Source organism: Epinephelus moara, chromosome 1 (genome assembly GCF_006386435.1).
Source record: "Epinephelus moara isolate mb chromosome 1, YSFRI_EMoa_1.0, whole genome shotgun sequence".
NCBI classification, from domain to species: Eukaryota; Metazoa; Chordata; class Actinopteri; order Perciformes; family Serranidae; genus Epinephelus; species Epinephelus moara.
The window spans coordinates 25,599,633-25,616,009 of NC_065506.1; the positions used below are offsets into that span (position 1 = coordinate 25,599,633).

Consider the following 16,377-nt stretch of genomic DNA (forward strand, 5'->3'; position numbering starts at 1 on the left):
ACGAATAGTCAAAATAAAACAAACAAAATAAAAAAATGAATAGACTACTTTTTTTTTTTTTAATCAACCAAGATCAACGTTGCACTGATCGGTGCAGGTACTCTTGTGGCCAGTTGAGAGTCCCCCAACAAAGTATGTGATGAAAAGCAGGCCTTTTACTAGTAATTCAAATTTCCACATAAGGAATACCAGTGGTCAAAGAAAAACTAACAATAAATGTTAAATTGTGCCATTTGCTATTTAAGCCCCTGAAAAGCAAAACCCATCTCTGTCAGGGGTTTCTTTTTTTTGTTCTTTTTGTTATAATGCTCAGTAGCAATCTATAACAAAATTATATGCCTATTATACATTAACTATAAATACTATAAATACATTACTAAAACTATTTTATTAAATTAAAATATTTTTATTTTCTTGGTATTTTTGTCATGTACAGATATGCATTGATGATTGCTGGGTAATATGAATATATTGATGTTTTCGAATATTCAAAACAGAAAATAAGATTACTGTATGTCAAGTCTCTATTTGATCATATGGCGATACAATATATAGTCGCTAGTTTAGGCACAAAATCTATCAATACAGACAAGCTGAGCAAATCTTCAAGCCAAGCAAGTAGTTTTTCAGCTGAGTGACACAATTGAAACAGGTGGCATGTTTCTACATTATGATGAACATGGGCACTGCAATTTATATTTTGGGTGAGTTCCACATACAGTATGCTCGTATGGCTTAAGACTCACAAGCACAGCTAAAAGCAGTCCTTAACAAATGCACTATTTATTCTTGTTAGTGATGGTGGTTATAAACTATAATACCCAGCTGCCTAGCCATTTTTAAGTAATTAAAAAAAATGTTTGTGACCTCTTTTTATCCTCAGTAGCAAATGGCTTTGTTGTTTCAAATTTCAATTCAGTTTTATTTATAGAACTTGATATAACAAATCACAATTTGCCTCAGTGGGCTTTATAACATATGACATACCACTGTCCGTGGACCCTCACAGTGGATAAGGAAAATCTTCCCCCAAGATAAAACCTTTAATGGAAAAAGATGGTAGAAACTTCAGGTGGGGCAGTTGCAGAAGGAGAGATGCACAGCAACAATCAAAACGATAAATTTAATAATAGAAATATGAATAATAGCATATGATAGTAGATAAATTATTTGGAAATGTTGAGATATGATAGCATATGTAGTGTATGTGATCTTCATATGTGTATAATAATATTAGAGAGTGTTGAGTGCCACAAAATGACAAAAAGGATTAAAAGACAGTAAGAGATCCAACGTTGCTACATAGTATCCCTAATCTTTGTTCTATATGAAAACCCCAAATTTAATTTAATTATCAAAATGTATAGGATGGAGAAATATATATTTTTCCACCCTTTCAAGTCTTTTATCCCTCTAAAAGCCTCTGGTTAAAAAAAAAAAGTGACCATGAACTTGATCAAATTAATAATAATAAATTATATCCACAAATCTGACTGTAAAATTCAAATGCCTTTGAAAAAAACAACAAAAAAACAAATCTAATTGAGAGGTGCGGTGCTTTTGTGTTGTTGTGTTTGTGTGTCAATTATTTTATACTATTTGTATTATTTATTTGATCAACATTATATTTTATCTATTTATTGTAACAATATTATTATTATTAGCAGATTTAGTTTCCGGGTCCACGCGCTGTACCGCTCCACACCAGTAGGTGGCGGTAAGGCGCTGTGTCGTTGTTTGCCAAACGCCGAAAAAAAACAGATGACAAGGAGAAGAAGGAAAACAATAAACGTCAGCAGTTCAACATGGCGCGGGAAACCCGGGAAGAGATGGAGATGGATACCCGCGGAGAGGTGGACGAAGAGGCGGACGGTCTCCCTCTGACGACTTTAAAACTGTACGAGACACAGTTTTTCGGTTTCACCCCACAGACATGTATGTTACGGGTCTACAGTGCCTTCCGGGACTCCCTGTACGACATTTTACCCGTGGTGGAGAAGGTGTGTGTGAGGCAGCTGAGCAAAGGCAAGTCTGACGGGGCCGAGGAGGTGATCCAGACCCGGGCCCGGGAGTGCAGCCGGAAGCTGCAGCAGTTTCTGGAGAAGCAGTTCAAGAAGCTGTCGGAGCGGATGGAAACACTGCTGATCGACCGCTGCTTCTCCATCCCGCCTAATGTCCTCCTGCCCGAGGACCAGTCACACAGGAACTACCCCCAACACTTACAGGTGGGTGGAGGAGTATTCAAGTGTAGCTCACTATCATGACCTAAAGTAATACAGACTTAATGACATAAGAGTCTGACAAGCTACTTTCATCTATATAGCATATAAATAATCTGCTGTATGAACTCTAAATATCTGGACAATGTAGAAATCTTTATTTAGGCCCTTATGTCAGATTAAAACAGCCTGAGGTAAAGAGTTGAGTTACTTCTCCAGGTTTTAAACATTTCAGAGGGAAAAATTACAACAGTTTAACACTCCAGCACTTCCAAATGAATCTGTGTGGTGTGATACAGGGGTGTAAATATAGACAGTGCAGGCAGTGGGGTTGCACTGGGGGCCCATGGGGTGGAGGGGCCGCTCGTACTTTTTGATGGTGGCTTTATATCTTAACAAATGATTCTTAAAGTAAATAAAAGGTTTGTTTCCACCGAGGGAAGTGCTTTTCAGCTTACAAACATGGACAGGAGGTCCGTGTCGACGTGACGTGTAGTTACATTTCTGGGGAGGTGCGTGTCAGGCTACAGCGTAGATTTGACACACAAGTATAAATCTTGCTCAAGTAGAGAATGGGCCCATGAGAGTGATTCAGTGTACCACCTCAGGTATACGCCTGTGTTCAAAGAAGAACACACGTTAAAATACAAATGTTATCTGCTACACGTGCCCTCAAGAACTTATTGAGGGCACGTGTAGCAGATAACAAAAATAAGAAACTGACACATGAGTTTGCCTTCTTGACAGTCAGTTTCTTTTTTTTCTTTTGTGAAATAGTCAGTAGAAATCTATTACTAAATTATTTGTTCATTTTACATAAACTACACAAACTACAAATAAACTATTTTAAAGATCTATTTAATGAATGAATTATTATTTTATTTGGTATTTTTACAGATTTGCAGTGATGATTGGTAGTATGTATGATGATGTTGTCCAACATCAAGTCTGTATTTGATCATGTGACAATACAACAAAATATACACTATCTGATTTGACGCAAAATCTGGCACAAGGGCCCGTCATAATAGTGTGCACTGGGGCCCATCCTAACTACTGTACTCCACCAGTGTGATACGTCATCTGCCTTTGTTATTTCATACCTGTACATACTTGCATGACACAACTTATCCGTATGTTACATACTTTTTCTATCAGATCAATTGTCTGGGCAGCTTTAGTATATGTCATCTTTTAAAGAAACAAGGAAGAAAGTGACAAATAGTCACAAAAAGCCAAAGATATATATACACTGATCAGCCAAATCATTAAAACCACTGGCTGGTGAAGTGAATAACATTTTGTTACAATGCAATGTTCTACAGGGAAACAATGGGTCCTGGCATTCATGTGGATACCACCTGACATGCTTTACCCACCCAAACACCGTTGCAGACCAAGTCCTTCCACTTGGGCCATTCCTGAGCTGTTTTTGTAGTGTGGCAACGGTGTTTGAGTGGGTGGGGCGTGTCAGGTGGCATCACATGAATGCCAGGACTCAAGGTTCCCCAGCAGAACATTGCATTGTAGCGAAATGACCAATGATACTCACTTTACCAGCCAGTGATTTTAATGTTTTGGCTGATTGGTTTACAACATAATTTAGAAACAGTGACACCATTAGTTGCTCCTGTTTTTTGAGGGTTAGTGTGTTTACTTACAGTGCAGTCATTATCAAACATGGTTTATTTCTACTTGTTGAAAACAGGGAACTAATATATCTATCTGTGGTTTGACTGTGGTCCTGTTCCATCCAGGAGGCCCTGAGGCTGGAGTTGTCCCACGCTGACCTCCAGAGAGCCTACGAAGCAGAGGTCTGTGCCAGACAGGCCCTGCTAGCTGAGCTGGAGGAGCAGAGGGAAGTGCAGAGGCAGCTGGAAGGCATCCTGACGTGGATCAGAGAGCTGCAGGCTGCCTGGGTGAAGGAAGGTAACGGCAGCTTCCATGACAGTTTCCGGCTTGTGATGGAGTCTGTGAAGAAGCTGGAGGAGGCCGTCGGGGAGGTCTGCAACAGGGCGCCTCACTGAACTGAACTCAGATTTATAGATTTTGTAGACTGATATTATTGCCAGACTTTTATCTGTTATCTTATTGTTCTTTGTCTATTCTGTTTTAATCTATCTGATGGAGATGATTTAGAATTACTGAATTATCCCAGTTTTTATCTGGTTTATAAATAATAAATCACAAATGAATTAATCCTCTAAATTATGTAAATATTGTGAAAGAGCATTTCTCAAGCGGAGGGCTTTAGCCAAGTAAAAAAATTTGGGTTTTTTTTCATGTTGGACAGTACTTTTTCTCCGCTGTTTGTCACAAAGGCAGCGTTCATTTCCTGTGAAAATGATGCCAGAACATGTGCTTTGATGACTTTATGACCATCTATTATACTTCTGAATAAAGCTGAGTCATCTTTTTATAAACACACAACAGCAACATCAGCAAACATTAGTTTACCTTTCCACAGTGTAAATAATAAAGCAGATGGTGGTTTCTATCATCTTCCTCCTCATACACTCATCTTCACTGTCTCAAAAACTCCATTCTCTTAACACGTTATATTTTCTTAACTTTATCTGTAACTTGAAGGTGGTTTTATTTGTTTCATTCTCATTTATTTCTCAGGTGTTTTTCAGAACTACAGTTTCGAGCAGCAGAGGGCGCTCTTTGTTTGTTAACATCACTCAGCCAGCTACACTTAAACTGTTGGCCTGTATTATGTCCAAACACACACCCAGTTGCCAGTTTATTAGGCACACATAGCTAAAACTACCTTCATGAAGGTAGCCTTTGTTGCAATAATAGACTGCATTAATTGCAACTGCTTATCTTAACCAGCAGTGATCCTTAATGTCCATGATTTACTCCCAACAGTGTGTGATACTGGATACTGTTGTTAAGTATTGTACTGTATGTTTTGTTGTTCTCATGACCACTGTCTGTATTTCAAATTGCCCCTCAGGAACATTAAAGATAACTTTACCTTAGATAAGTGAACCTAACAAACTGGCAACTGAGTGTAAGTAACATCTTAATTTTAAGGGCCTTGAAGAGTTATGGTGTTGCAACAGAAAGAAAAAAACAAACCCAAAGTGGGAGACACTGGTGCAACATACAAAGTACATTTATTGTTGTGGAGGAATTAGTATCCAAAACTGTCTGTTGTTAAGCCTTTCTTTGAAGGTTTGACTTTAAAATATGTCTAAAACTTAAAAATTAATGAGACTTTTTATACAAATGAACTATATAACTGCACACACTAGGCTGTAGATTGTGCAAAATCAATCAGGGGTTTGATGTGGAATTGGTAGTAACACTATAACTCATAGAGATGGACAAAAAACAACAATACTTGGAATACTTTTAGGTACTTAAGGTATATGCGTCAGCTAATAAAAATTATTGTTAGAAATTAGTTTTTGAGGAGTACAGTGTGTGCCAGTTCTCGCTCCTCTCACTATTAATAGGTGACACCTCTAGTCACCTCTGGAGTGACAAGATCAGAAGTCATCAACACCAGAAATGTCAGACTGATCAAACTTAAAGACAGGTGTAAATAATATTAATGATGGCTGAATTCCATTTAGCTGCTTCACTTGCAGGTTGTAGTTTTATGTATGCTGACCAGATTCACTGGGACACGTGACTAGAACAGAGACATGGTAACACAAGAGCTCCTAATTATTGTTTTTATTGATTACTCTTGTTATCCTTTGTCACAGTGGAGGGCAACATCAGCAAATCATCATTTAATGTAACAGTGGGACTCATGTCTTCTCTCTGATGAACACAATGTAGTGTTTCTGGGTTTTCCACAGCTACATGGATTAGACCATCGGGGGCGCTAGTGTTCATCTATTTGTCTTAGGTAGTATGATGCATCTCACCAGTTCACCACAGCAGTTTCAAACTGTGTCTTTAATATCTACTTGTTACCTTATTTTTAATATATTTCTGAGGGCAAACCACAGCAGAGTTGCAGTGTGGTGTAGGGCAACATCTCCAGTCTGAATAATGACTTGAGAAACAATTATTTGTTGAAAGTTTGACTGGTGACTTATTAGTTCACTTATATATCTGTCATCTGGGGTTAGACCACTCAAAATATTTTATTTTGCTGCTACAGCCTCTGAACTCCAGACTCACATGGGCAAGTGCACAAATGAGACAGAAATCTGCTTGCCTGAGCTCAAATTTCACTTGCCCCTGTACATATTGTCAGCTGCTATCAAATAACAAAGAAGACTAAAGTTAACTGTCATGAAAAAACTCCCGGTTTAAGCCACCTTGCTCTCAAACTTGCGGCTGTGCAATACATAGTTGGAGTTTTGTCCACGTTCTCTAACAGCACCCATCTTAACTCTGTGTCCAGGAAAATTTAAATGCTTACTTGCACTTCAGCTCAAAAACTTTGTCTTTACCCTACGCCATTTTCTCATGAGTTCCCAATCTATACTGTGCACGTACCGCACAACTCTCAACAGAGATGAGAAGGAATCGAGATGCCTCACTCCTTATCTCCTTCCTATCATCAGCTCCGTAAATAACAATGTGTTTAATTCTTTTTCACCACTTGCCTGATCAGACAAGCAAGCTACTAAATTTACTAGCCCAACGTGGCATCTTGCTTGCCCCGGGTAGTCCCTATAGCTGAGCCCTGCTTGTAAGTGTAATATTTAGAGTATAGTTAGTTGGAGACAACTGTCACTGTTGTTACTGATGTCAGATTTACAGCCCCAACAGCAACAACTTAAACTGAAAGTACATAAACAACAACAACAAGAGGTGCAGTGTAAACAGTAAACATTTGCTTTAGCATTCCTTGTGTGTGTGTGTGCGTGCGCGTGTGTGTGTGTCACCTGCCTGTTGTGACTCACGGGAGAAATGCTCAGTCCAGATGGGAAGGTGTGAGAACATTGTTTCTGTTTGTGTGTGCAAATATTTCTCATGATAATGATCTTATATGATGTAACTGTGTTTTGCTTGAAGCATTTTTTGGTGTCACTCTAAAAATGACAATAGATCCATCACTTGTCAAACCATTTGCTCCAAAATTGTGCTCAATCAGTGTCTTATTCAGTTTTAGACCGTGTGTTTTCTCTCCGCTGTTTGAAATGAGCCAAAAGGACCAAACCGCTGTACTCACAGTTGTAAGGACAGTGAGGCACAGCTCTCATGTTTCTTATTTTTCCTCTGGCTTGGCAATATTATTCAAAAACCCAGTCCAGAAGTGCTGGTCAGTGGTTTCTGTGATAGAGTTGTTTTTACATGGACAGCTTCCAAACAGTCTGTGCTGAATAAATCGTGCCTTATGTCAGAATAAGTATGAGGATGAGTTTTTGTTGTGTGATAGAAAGCTGTAGACTTTCCAAACCAGTCTGCTCTTACAGCTGGACTGCCACAGACTGAGACTGCAAATAATAGAATGAAAATAATAAACACAAACATGACTTGATGGTGGGATGGTTTTCACATCTCAGAACTGTATGATCATTACCACAAAGATGATGATGTCATGAATATAGATAGTCTATCTCTGAAAAAGAGATAGTGAACACTGAACCTTTATTGATTACTGACTACTTTACATCTCATTTCCAGTCAGATCAAGGGAGCTCTTATGGTGGGACGGTTATTTGGTCCTCTGACTTGTCCTATTTATGTGAATGACTTTTAACTATACCGTGACTGTAACATGGAGCTCACTTCTTTTTGCAGGAGAAGGACAAAGTGTGACTCTTGTTGCAAATAAACATTCAGAGCTTCATTTAGAGTGTGTCGTTTGACATGTTGACTACAAAACAGAGAAATGAATGATGGCTGGTGGGACTGAGTGTAGGACTAAGATAGTTTGTTTTTTACTGACATATAAAGTGAGTGCAGTTCATGATTTTGCCCCGCCACAATTTGATGGAGATGGCAAGACTATAGCATGCACTCTGCTATCTTTATATAAGTAAATTAATGATCAACCACCCTCACGGATGAATCGTACATCAACATTAGCCAAGTTTTCATGCTGTAGAAGATACAGAAAAATAGAAATGCATGGCAAGAATACCATACTGTGAATATTTCACAAATCATGTATTCAGGTGAGCTCAGAATCCATATCAGATCAACTTTATTGTTCCACACAGGAAAATTAATTTGGTCCAGACATAAATAGGCCATAAAAGTCACTGTAAAGACAACAGCAGACACTGAAACCATGACAAGATCATACTAAAACACATTTGTTCATATTAAGGCAGAGTAAATGAGCAGTGAAGTCAAATAAAAACAGTCAATCTAAAACAGTAAAATCAAATTGAGCTACAAGTGCAAGAGTGCAAACAATCAGCTTAAAAAGCATGGTAAATGAGCTGCATGCCGTACAGGTGGAGGGCCTAAAGAATGGAAGAGTCTCTATCTACAAGTTTAGATTTTTTTTCTTCAAGTTGCTGCTGCCACTGAATTTGGAGTAAATGGGATGCGAACTGTCCTGTAAGGTTTCTAGTTTTTGGAGGATGAATCGAATGAACAGGCTGGGAGCTGATTCTCGATCAATGCCTATGGGTGCATTCTGAATGGCATACTTTTTCTTTGTACTTTTAGTATGTACTGCAGCTGCCCTTAAATAGTACGTACTGCTGCATGCAGTATGCACACTATCATACTACTGTCTCATAACATTATGCCCTGAACTTTGACCTTCTTTCTCATTTGTTCGTTACCTTGGAGATAACAAAATGCCAGAGACGAAGATCAACCTGGAGAGATCTGTTGTTTTCACTTTGCAATGTGTGTAGTTTTAACTCTAATGTTGTAACCGCATATATTGTAGATTCTAACATATTATATTATTATATCAGTGAAATTACATTTGCAGTTCTCTGTCATTGTTATTTGGTAATCTTTATGATTATTTTGTTCATTAAAACACTTCATATTCCTATTATTACTATTCAACAGACCATCACTAACTTGAATTTGCTGTCAGTCATCATTGCGGCTTCTGAGAGCTGTCAATCAGCTGTCAGCGAGCTGTTATCTGTCTGCGGCTTAGTTTGTGTGTCGAATCTTATGCTGTGCAGAGGATTGTGGGTCAGAATAGCCAGAAAAGCGTGCTGGCTTGCATACTGCAAATTGGACCAGATGTGGTAGAACTTCCTGGTATTTTTGGCACATTGAATTTGACATACTATGTATTGAGACATAATCTTTTTCTGGCATACTACATAGTATGGTAGTATGGTTACTGGAACGCACAGTTTAATTTTTCCTGCTGTCCTCATTTGTCGTTGCAGCCTGGCTTGGTCCTGTTTGCACATGTTACTAAGCACACAGTGAAGGCCACAAGACAGATGACTAAAGTACGAAACTATGAAACATTTACAAAATCCTACAGTTTACCTTGAAGTACTTAAGTCTGAGAAAAAAGAACAGCCTGTGCTTCAATTTCCTGACTTCCTGACTGAAGCAGCACAGTCCCAACAGTTAAGCTTACTGTCCATTTCAAGTCCAAAGTATTTGTATGTTGTAACAATCTCCATAGTTTCACTGTTGGTTTTTGTAGCAGGCAGTGTGGTTTTGTTCCTTCTAAAATCAGTTACCATTTCCTTTTTCCCCTTCAAGTTTTACTCATGTCTTATTAAGAGGCGCCCAGCTCCCCCTGGCTAACCTCCTTCTAGGAGTCACCCCATAAAGATGACTCTCCTGCCTGCATTTTGGATATGTGGTGCCTTGATTTTAAAACCTCTTAAGATCTCATAATTTCATGCTCAGAACCTCCCCCTACATTTGTATAGCAACAAGAGGTTTGTGTGTGTGTGTGTGTGTGTGTGTGTGTAAAAGATGTCGTCAAACATTATAAGGGCACAGCTGTACGCAGCTGTCTGCTGGCTGCACACACTCTGAACACATGTCTGGATCCTGCTCGCAGAGAGAAAATAAAGTAATCTGAAGGCAAAAGAAGAGTCCGATCACGAGAGAGAGCCAAACAAGTGTCAGAGAGTGTGATGAAAAAGTAAAGGTGTTTGTTTTTGAGGGGCGGGGAGACGAGATCGAGACAGAAGGTCGAGGAGGGAAGTGTTGACATTATACAGCAGAGCCCCAAACTTTCACACTGATGCCCTAAACGGCTTCGGCACAGAGACTTGATGTGGTCGCTGTTTACATGTGAAAATCACATGCATCAACACGTGTATTTTAAGTGTTTTTAAGATAAAATCACTGATTTAGTTCATTTATTTTTCTGTGTCTGTTGTCGAACATCTCAGTGAGCATAGAGTGATTATAATGAGCTGATTTCTGGCTCATGGTGATCCTGACAAATAAATATAAATACAGGTTTAAAACAAGCGGACTGAGTTTGCTCAGTTGTCACAAAGCAATCGTAGTATTAAACTAGTCAACTTTAAACAAACTAGGTCATTTGTTTGAAACATTAAGTTTTTTTTCCATTAAACCGAAACAAACAAAAACCTGTATACATTCTGCTTTCTCCACCAGATCAACTTGTGTGTATCTTTGAGGCCTAATAAATGTGCTGAATGCTTTTCCTTCCTCAAAAAACATTAGCAAAGCTGATTTATTAAAAATATTTGAATTCCTATGCTGTTTTCATCCATGGAAACTTGCCATGGGTGTTTAACAAGGTCTGAGGCCTGTACTATGAAGCCAGTTCAACATATCCAGGATGTCTTTATGTTATCTGGTTTCACTAACTCTCACTCTCACTCTTCACTAACTGGCCATCTGGATAACTGATATCACAGAGCTGGTTATCAACTAGTTCAGTCAACTCTGGGTTTTCCTGTAAATCCATGAGCATATTTATGTGAAATAGGTGAAGCTGTTAATCACAAGCAACATCATCAGACCCACGAATGAAGTGATCTGTTTCATATCATATGAGATTAAATGGCGGTATAGTAATCACCGAACATTCTGTTTTAGGAACAGCAAAAGTCATGATCGGAGAGTAATGTAAACCACAGCCTGTAATCTTAATATATGTAATGTTTCTGCTACTAAAGTTAAGAATGGAAAGAAGCCTATGACTGATGAGGTCTACTTGACTGAAATGCTATATTTATAATAACTGGGAGCCAAAACAGTGTGGATTATTTTTCTAATAAAACATAATCTTTTGTTTTTAGTCCCAGTCATCTTCACACAGGTGTCTCATGTTATTCTGAGCTGCAGTGACTGAATCACACTATCAGCTAGGACTCTGGGGATAAAATTAACTTTGCATACAACATTCTCTCCATTTGTTAGAAGCTTTGTTTTAAAACCAGTGGAAACAGAAACCCTGAAACAATAAAATGATTCTGACCTATAAAGATATACGGGCTGTTTTTTTTTTTACCTGTCACTCCAGACTTTTGTCCATGTCGGGACACTTTTTCTTCAGTGATCTGATTGGTCGCTTCACCGGACCATCGTGGTGAAGAAGGAGCTAAGCCGAACAGCGAAGCTTTCGATTTACTGGTCCATCTACGTCCTAACCCTCACCTATGGTTATGAGCTTTGGGTAGTGACCAAAAGAATGAGATCGTGAACACAAACGGCCAAAATGAAATGAGTTTCCTCCGTGGGGTGGCTGGGCTCAGCCTTAGAGATAGGGTAAGGAGCTCAGACATCCGGAGGGAGCTCGGAGTAGAGCCACTGCTCCTTCACGTCAAAAGGGGTCAATTGAGGTGGTTCGGGCATCTGATCAGGATGCCTCCGAGGTGCCTCCCGTTAGAGGTGTTCCAGGCACGTCCCACTGGTAGGAGGCCCCGGGGTTCACCCAGAACACACTGAAGGGATTACATATCTCGTCTGGCCTGGGAACGCCTCGGGGTCCCCCAGGAGGAGCTGGAAAGAGTTGCTAAGGAGAGGGACATCTGGGGTGCCCCCACGACCCGGCCCCAGATAAGCGGATGAAAATGGATGGATGGACTACTTCCACACCCTGTTACCCATTGAGCAGGCACACTAGAGACTTCTGTGGCTGAGTTGGCTACTCCTGGTTTAGCACTCCGCTAATTTAAACTGGGATGAAATAATTTAATTGTGCAGCTCTTCTAGGCTTTCCAAATGTTATCGGACTGGATGGATCAAAATCCCGATATGGAGCAAGTCATTTCATGGGGGTTGAGACACTCAGAAAAAGGTATCCACTTGCAGACGTCTCTTTTGCCGTGCAAGTCAATGGAAAAGAAGTCTTTTGGGGCCACAGGGCGTCACTTGACAATGTAGTTCCGCTGTTTGGCCACTATGAGAACTGTCTCCAAAGCCCAGCGCACTTTCTGAGGGCCTTGAACTAGCCTCTTTTTAAATGCCTTTGAGGCCACATCGCTTCTCATCTGTGTGAGTTTCCCGCCACCACTAGTCTATTTGTGGAATAGCTTGAAATTCACATTGCAAACAAAATGTGATCCCAGTTGAAGAGGCATCGCTCCAAAGTGCTACGAGTGGACAAAACTCCACAAAGTACCAGTTTTTAGTGTTAAAAAAAATCTCATTTAATATGGACTGAAATCCAAAATGTTTGTTAGATGTAACCAGCAGTGTCAACAGAGCTGCTGTGTGTTTGTGCATGTTTCAAAGTGGTTCCTATTTGTGTTTTAACATGTGAGAATGAGAAGATCTGAGAGTGTGTGTGTGTTTGTATGGGCTCATGTGTACCTGCTGGAATCTGTGACTGTACCGATCAGCATGGTGTGCGTGTGAATCTACATGTGTGAGTGAAGACAGCATATGGACAGTGCCCTCCCTTCCTGTTGGGAGGGGAACAACGTGGCTCTCTGTGAACCACAGCTTGACCTCTGACCTCCTAGGATCACACACACACAAAGAGAGCGACACACACGTAAACCCCAGATACCTACACACACTCAGATATACATTCACCCTCAGCCAGCCAGCTGTCCTCACTGACTGACTGTCCCACACAGACTGGGAGAGGAGCGAGGAGGTGAGAGTGACAGTCAGGCGGGCAGACAGGATTGTTTTCTCAGGCTGTGAGAGTGAGTCTGGAATTCACTCTGACTTTTTTAAACCCACGTGTCACCCAGCAGGGAAACCAACACACAGCAGCAGACCCTCTTTTCCCATTTCAAACATTTCTTCCAACTGTAGATCACTGCGACGTCATGAATGAGGAGGAAAGAAAACCTCTAACAGCTGTGAGCGATCACATGTACCGGCTGCCATTTAGTCAAGCAAACAATAACTAACAGACGCCGAGCTTCTTTCTTTTCTACCACTGGAATCTCTCTCACGCTTTTACTTAATAATGTGTGGCGTCAACCCTCATTAGGTTTGTTTCCCAGCAAATGCAAAGAACTGTTTTCCAATTGGCCACCCTCATGTGAATCTGCTCCTGAAGGTGTAAATATGTCATGTCATCATGTAGTGTCCTTCTGGCCGTTTTGTGTCTGTTGCTGTTTTGCCCCTGTTCTGTAGTTCCTTTGCATCTCTATTATTCAATTCAATTTTATTTATAAAGCCCAATATCACACATCACAATTTGCCTCAGAGGGCTTTACAGCATACAACATCCCTCTGTCCTTTGGACCCTCACAGCGGATAAGGAAAAACTCCCCAAAAAAACCTTTAAAGGGGAAAAAAATGGCAGAAACCTCAGGTAGAGTAACTGAGGAGGGATCCCTCTGCCAGGACGGACAGACAGGCCCCTTTTTGTCATTATTCTGTGTCTCTTTGCAGTTGCACGCCAACAAAAGATTCACTGAGATTCGAAAATACGTCAAATAAATTTATTAATGAAAAGGAATCAACTTATTATAACATACAGGTATTTTCATACATTTGTAAATCACAAATGGTAAAGCAAGATCTTTGAAAATATGAAAATGTTGCCAGTATTCCTCCAGCACAGACACTTGTTTCAACTTCAGTCTATTGCCACAGCCACACTTTTTTCCTCACTGTGTTTTCTACACTTCATCACTCCTGTCTCTGTTATCATTCATCTTACTGGGCATGTGCAGGAGGCTACATCAGCCAGCAGCTTTGTGCAATGTCAGCCAGGCGGCTCTCTGCTGTTTGTTGTTGTTTACAGAACAAACATAAAAAAAGATTGTGCCAGCGAGTCAGGATCCTCAAATCCTCAAAACGCCTGATGACCGTCAAACCTCAGCATGTTTGGAAAACCCCTTTGTCATCGCCACAGTTTATCACCAGGCCACCGTTTAAAGAGAAAGAAACATCTGTTTTTGGTGGCTGAAAACACGTCCATTTTTTACATTTCAGATTTAGCCACGTTAGTGTGGAAATGACCTCTTGTGGATTGGCTGCATGCTTTCTGCAGCAGCCTCAAAGTGCAGTACTCACATTGCATGGCGGACAATGACTCTGCTGTCAGACACTGTGGCCTTTAAATGATGCCTTGCTCAACAGCACCTGCGTGGTAGATCTGAAACATTGTGGTAACAATCAATCTAACCACTGCTGCTCCACACATCCACAGCATATGTTCCTCTCACTCTTTATTTTACTGCACCACTACACTGCAGCTACTTACATTAGGTTATACTGAGCATGCTGTATGTCACTTTAATGTTATTGAACTTTATATTATTTGTATTAAATCTTAAACCCCTACAGCACTGTTGCACAAAGTGCAGCCAGCGGGCCAATGGCAGCCTTCAAAAACATTTTTTATGGCTCCCGCACGACATGAAATGCTTGGTGTCCTTGCAAAGTTGAAATATAATGTTAACATGAACAGGTCTATTCAGCTATATAAGTTTATGCACACAGTGTTCATTCAGCAGCTTTATACAGAGAAACTGAAAATGATAAATCAACTAAGCTTAAAAATAATAAGCCAACATTGATTCACACAGAACTCAATCTACACTCTGCTATGTGAAAATCCTGTGCCCAACCCACTCACCCACCACATCTTACCTCCTCTGTGGACTGTGTTGCTCGTTATACTACATCATATGACTTTCTGGCAGTAACCCACTGCAGCCAAGGAGGGTTCACCTTTGTTGCGGTGTATTTCCTGGAGCTTTGTGTTGTTGTGTTGTTGGTCGTGGTAGCCGTGGTGTTCCAGACCGGAGGTTTGAGGATGTGTTTTTTGCAGTGGAAAGAGTTTTAGTATGACTATCTGCAGCAACAGTGTTCTTGTCATCTTTCCATCCGACAAAATCAAGCCATGAGAATATTTACAGCTGCTAAGGTAAGCGTTTCCATCTTCCAAACTAGCTTGCTACTTTATGATGTGCCTGCGCAGCGCAATGAGTACAAAAAATGGGTGCAAATAGACACTCCAATATTTTTGATAAATTTTTTTTTTTTTAAATTTTCAACAGTGTACATTTAATGCACTGCTAGGAGACTGTATCAACCTGCACCCTCCTATCAAGTGTTCGTCAGGTTAAGGTTGACAACTTGTAAAAAAGCTACTGGTTGCATGGCAACTAGTGGCACCTCATAAGTGTCGCAGGATTTACTTTCTTCCATCAATGCTAGTGCTCTAAGCTCAAGTTAGTGATTTTGGTGGACACCTTGTAGCTGCACCTTCTCACAGCTGTGTGGCCCTCAATCACATGTTGGCTCCCTGAATTGGCACTCAGTCATCAAAACTTCTCCAAAGGATGTTTTTAATTTCAACATAAAAAAAATGCAGGCAAACCTTTATAAATCTCAAAAAAACAGAATAAATATGTTATCAGCTATCATCAATATTACAGGTTTAAAAAACATTGTCAGTCCAACAAATCACTTTACAAACAATATCAGCTGAAGAACATGTGCAGATATAAATTTGTCCTTTAACACCTGAATGCATCCAACCAACTGGCCCCCAGATGTCCTGACGGCAGCACATTACCTTCATCCTAGTTCAAATGTTTGATCCTCTGAATGCCTTTTCAGGGAATAAGAGCTCAAAGAAGAAAGAGAAAGGCGGGATGGACAGAACAGATAAGGAGAAGGAAAAAAAGATGAGGTGAGAGGAGAAGGAAAAAGAGGTGAAGAGGAGCAGAGCAGCAGCTGGCAGGTGTCAGGAGTCACAAAGGACCATCTGTCCATCGAGTGCCATCTCCACACTAACACACACACACACACACACACACACACGCTACATTAAACTTTCATCCACACAACAGCGTGCCTGGACAGAACTGCTCAGCCTCATTTCCACTCATCTTTC

At 40.3% G+C, this 16,377-nt stretch overlaps 1 protein-coding gene across 1 annotated transcript; it reads left to right on the forward strand.

Annotated features, from left to right (window-relative positions):
* The first annotated feature begins 1,783 nt into the window (after positions 1 to 1,783).
* On the forward strand, positions 1,784 to 4,731 carry mis12 (MIS12 kinetochore complex component). The gene is made up of 2 exons (XM_050045144.1): positions 1,784 to 2,225; positions 3,977 to 4,731. Exons 1-2 carry the CDS (start codon positions 1,806 to 1,808, stop codon positions 4,244 to 4,246), a joined length of 690 nt encoding a protein of 229 aa, XP_049901101.1. The 5' UTR covers positions 1,784 to 1,805; the 3' UTR covers positions 4,247 to 4,731.
* The last annotated feature ends 11,646 nt before the right edge of the window (positions 4,732 to 16,377 follow it).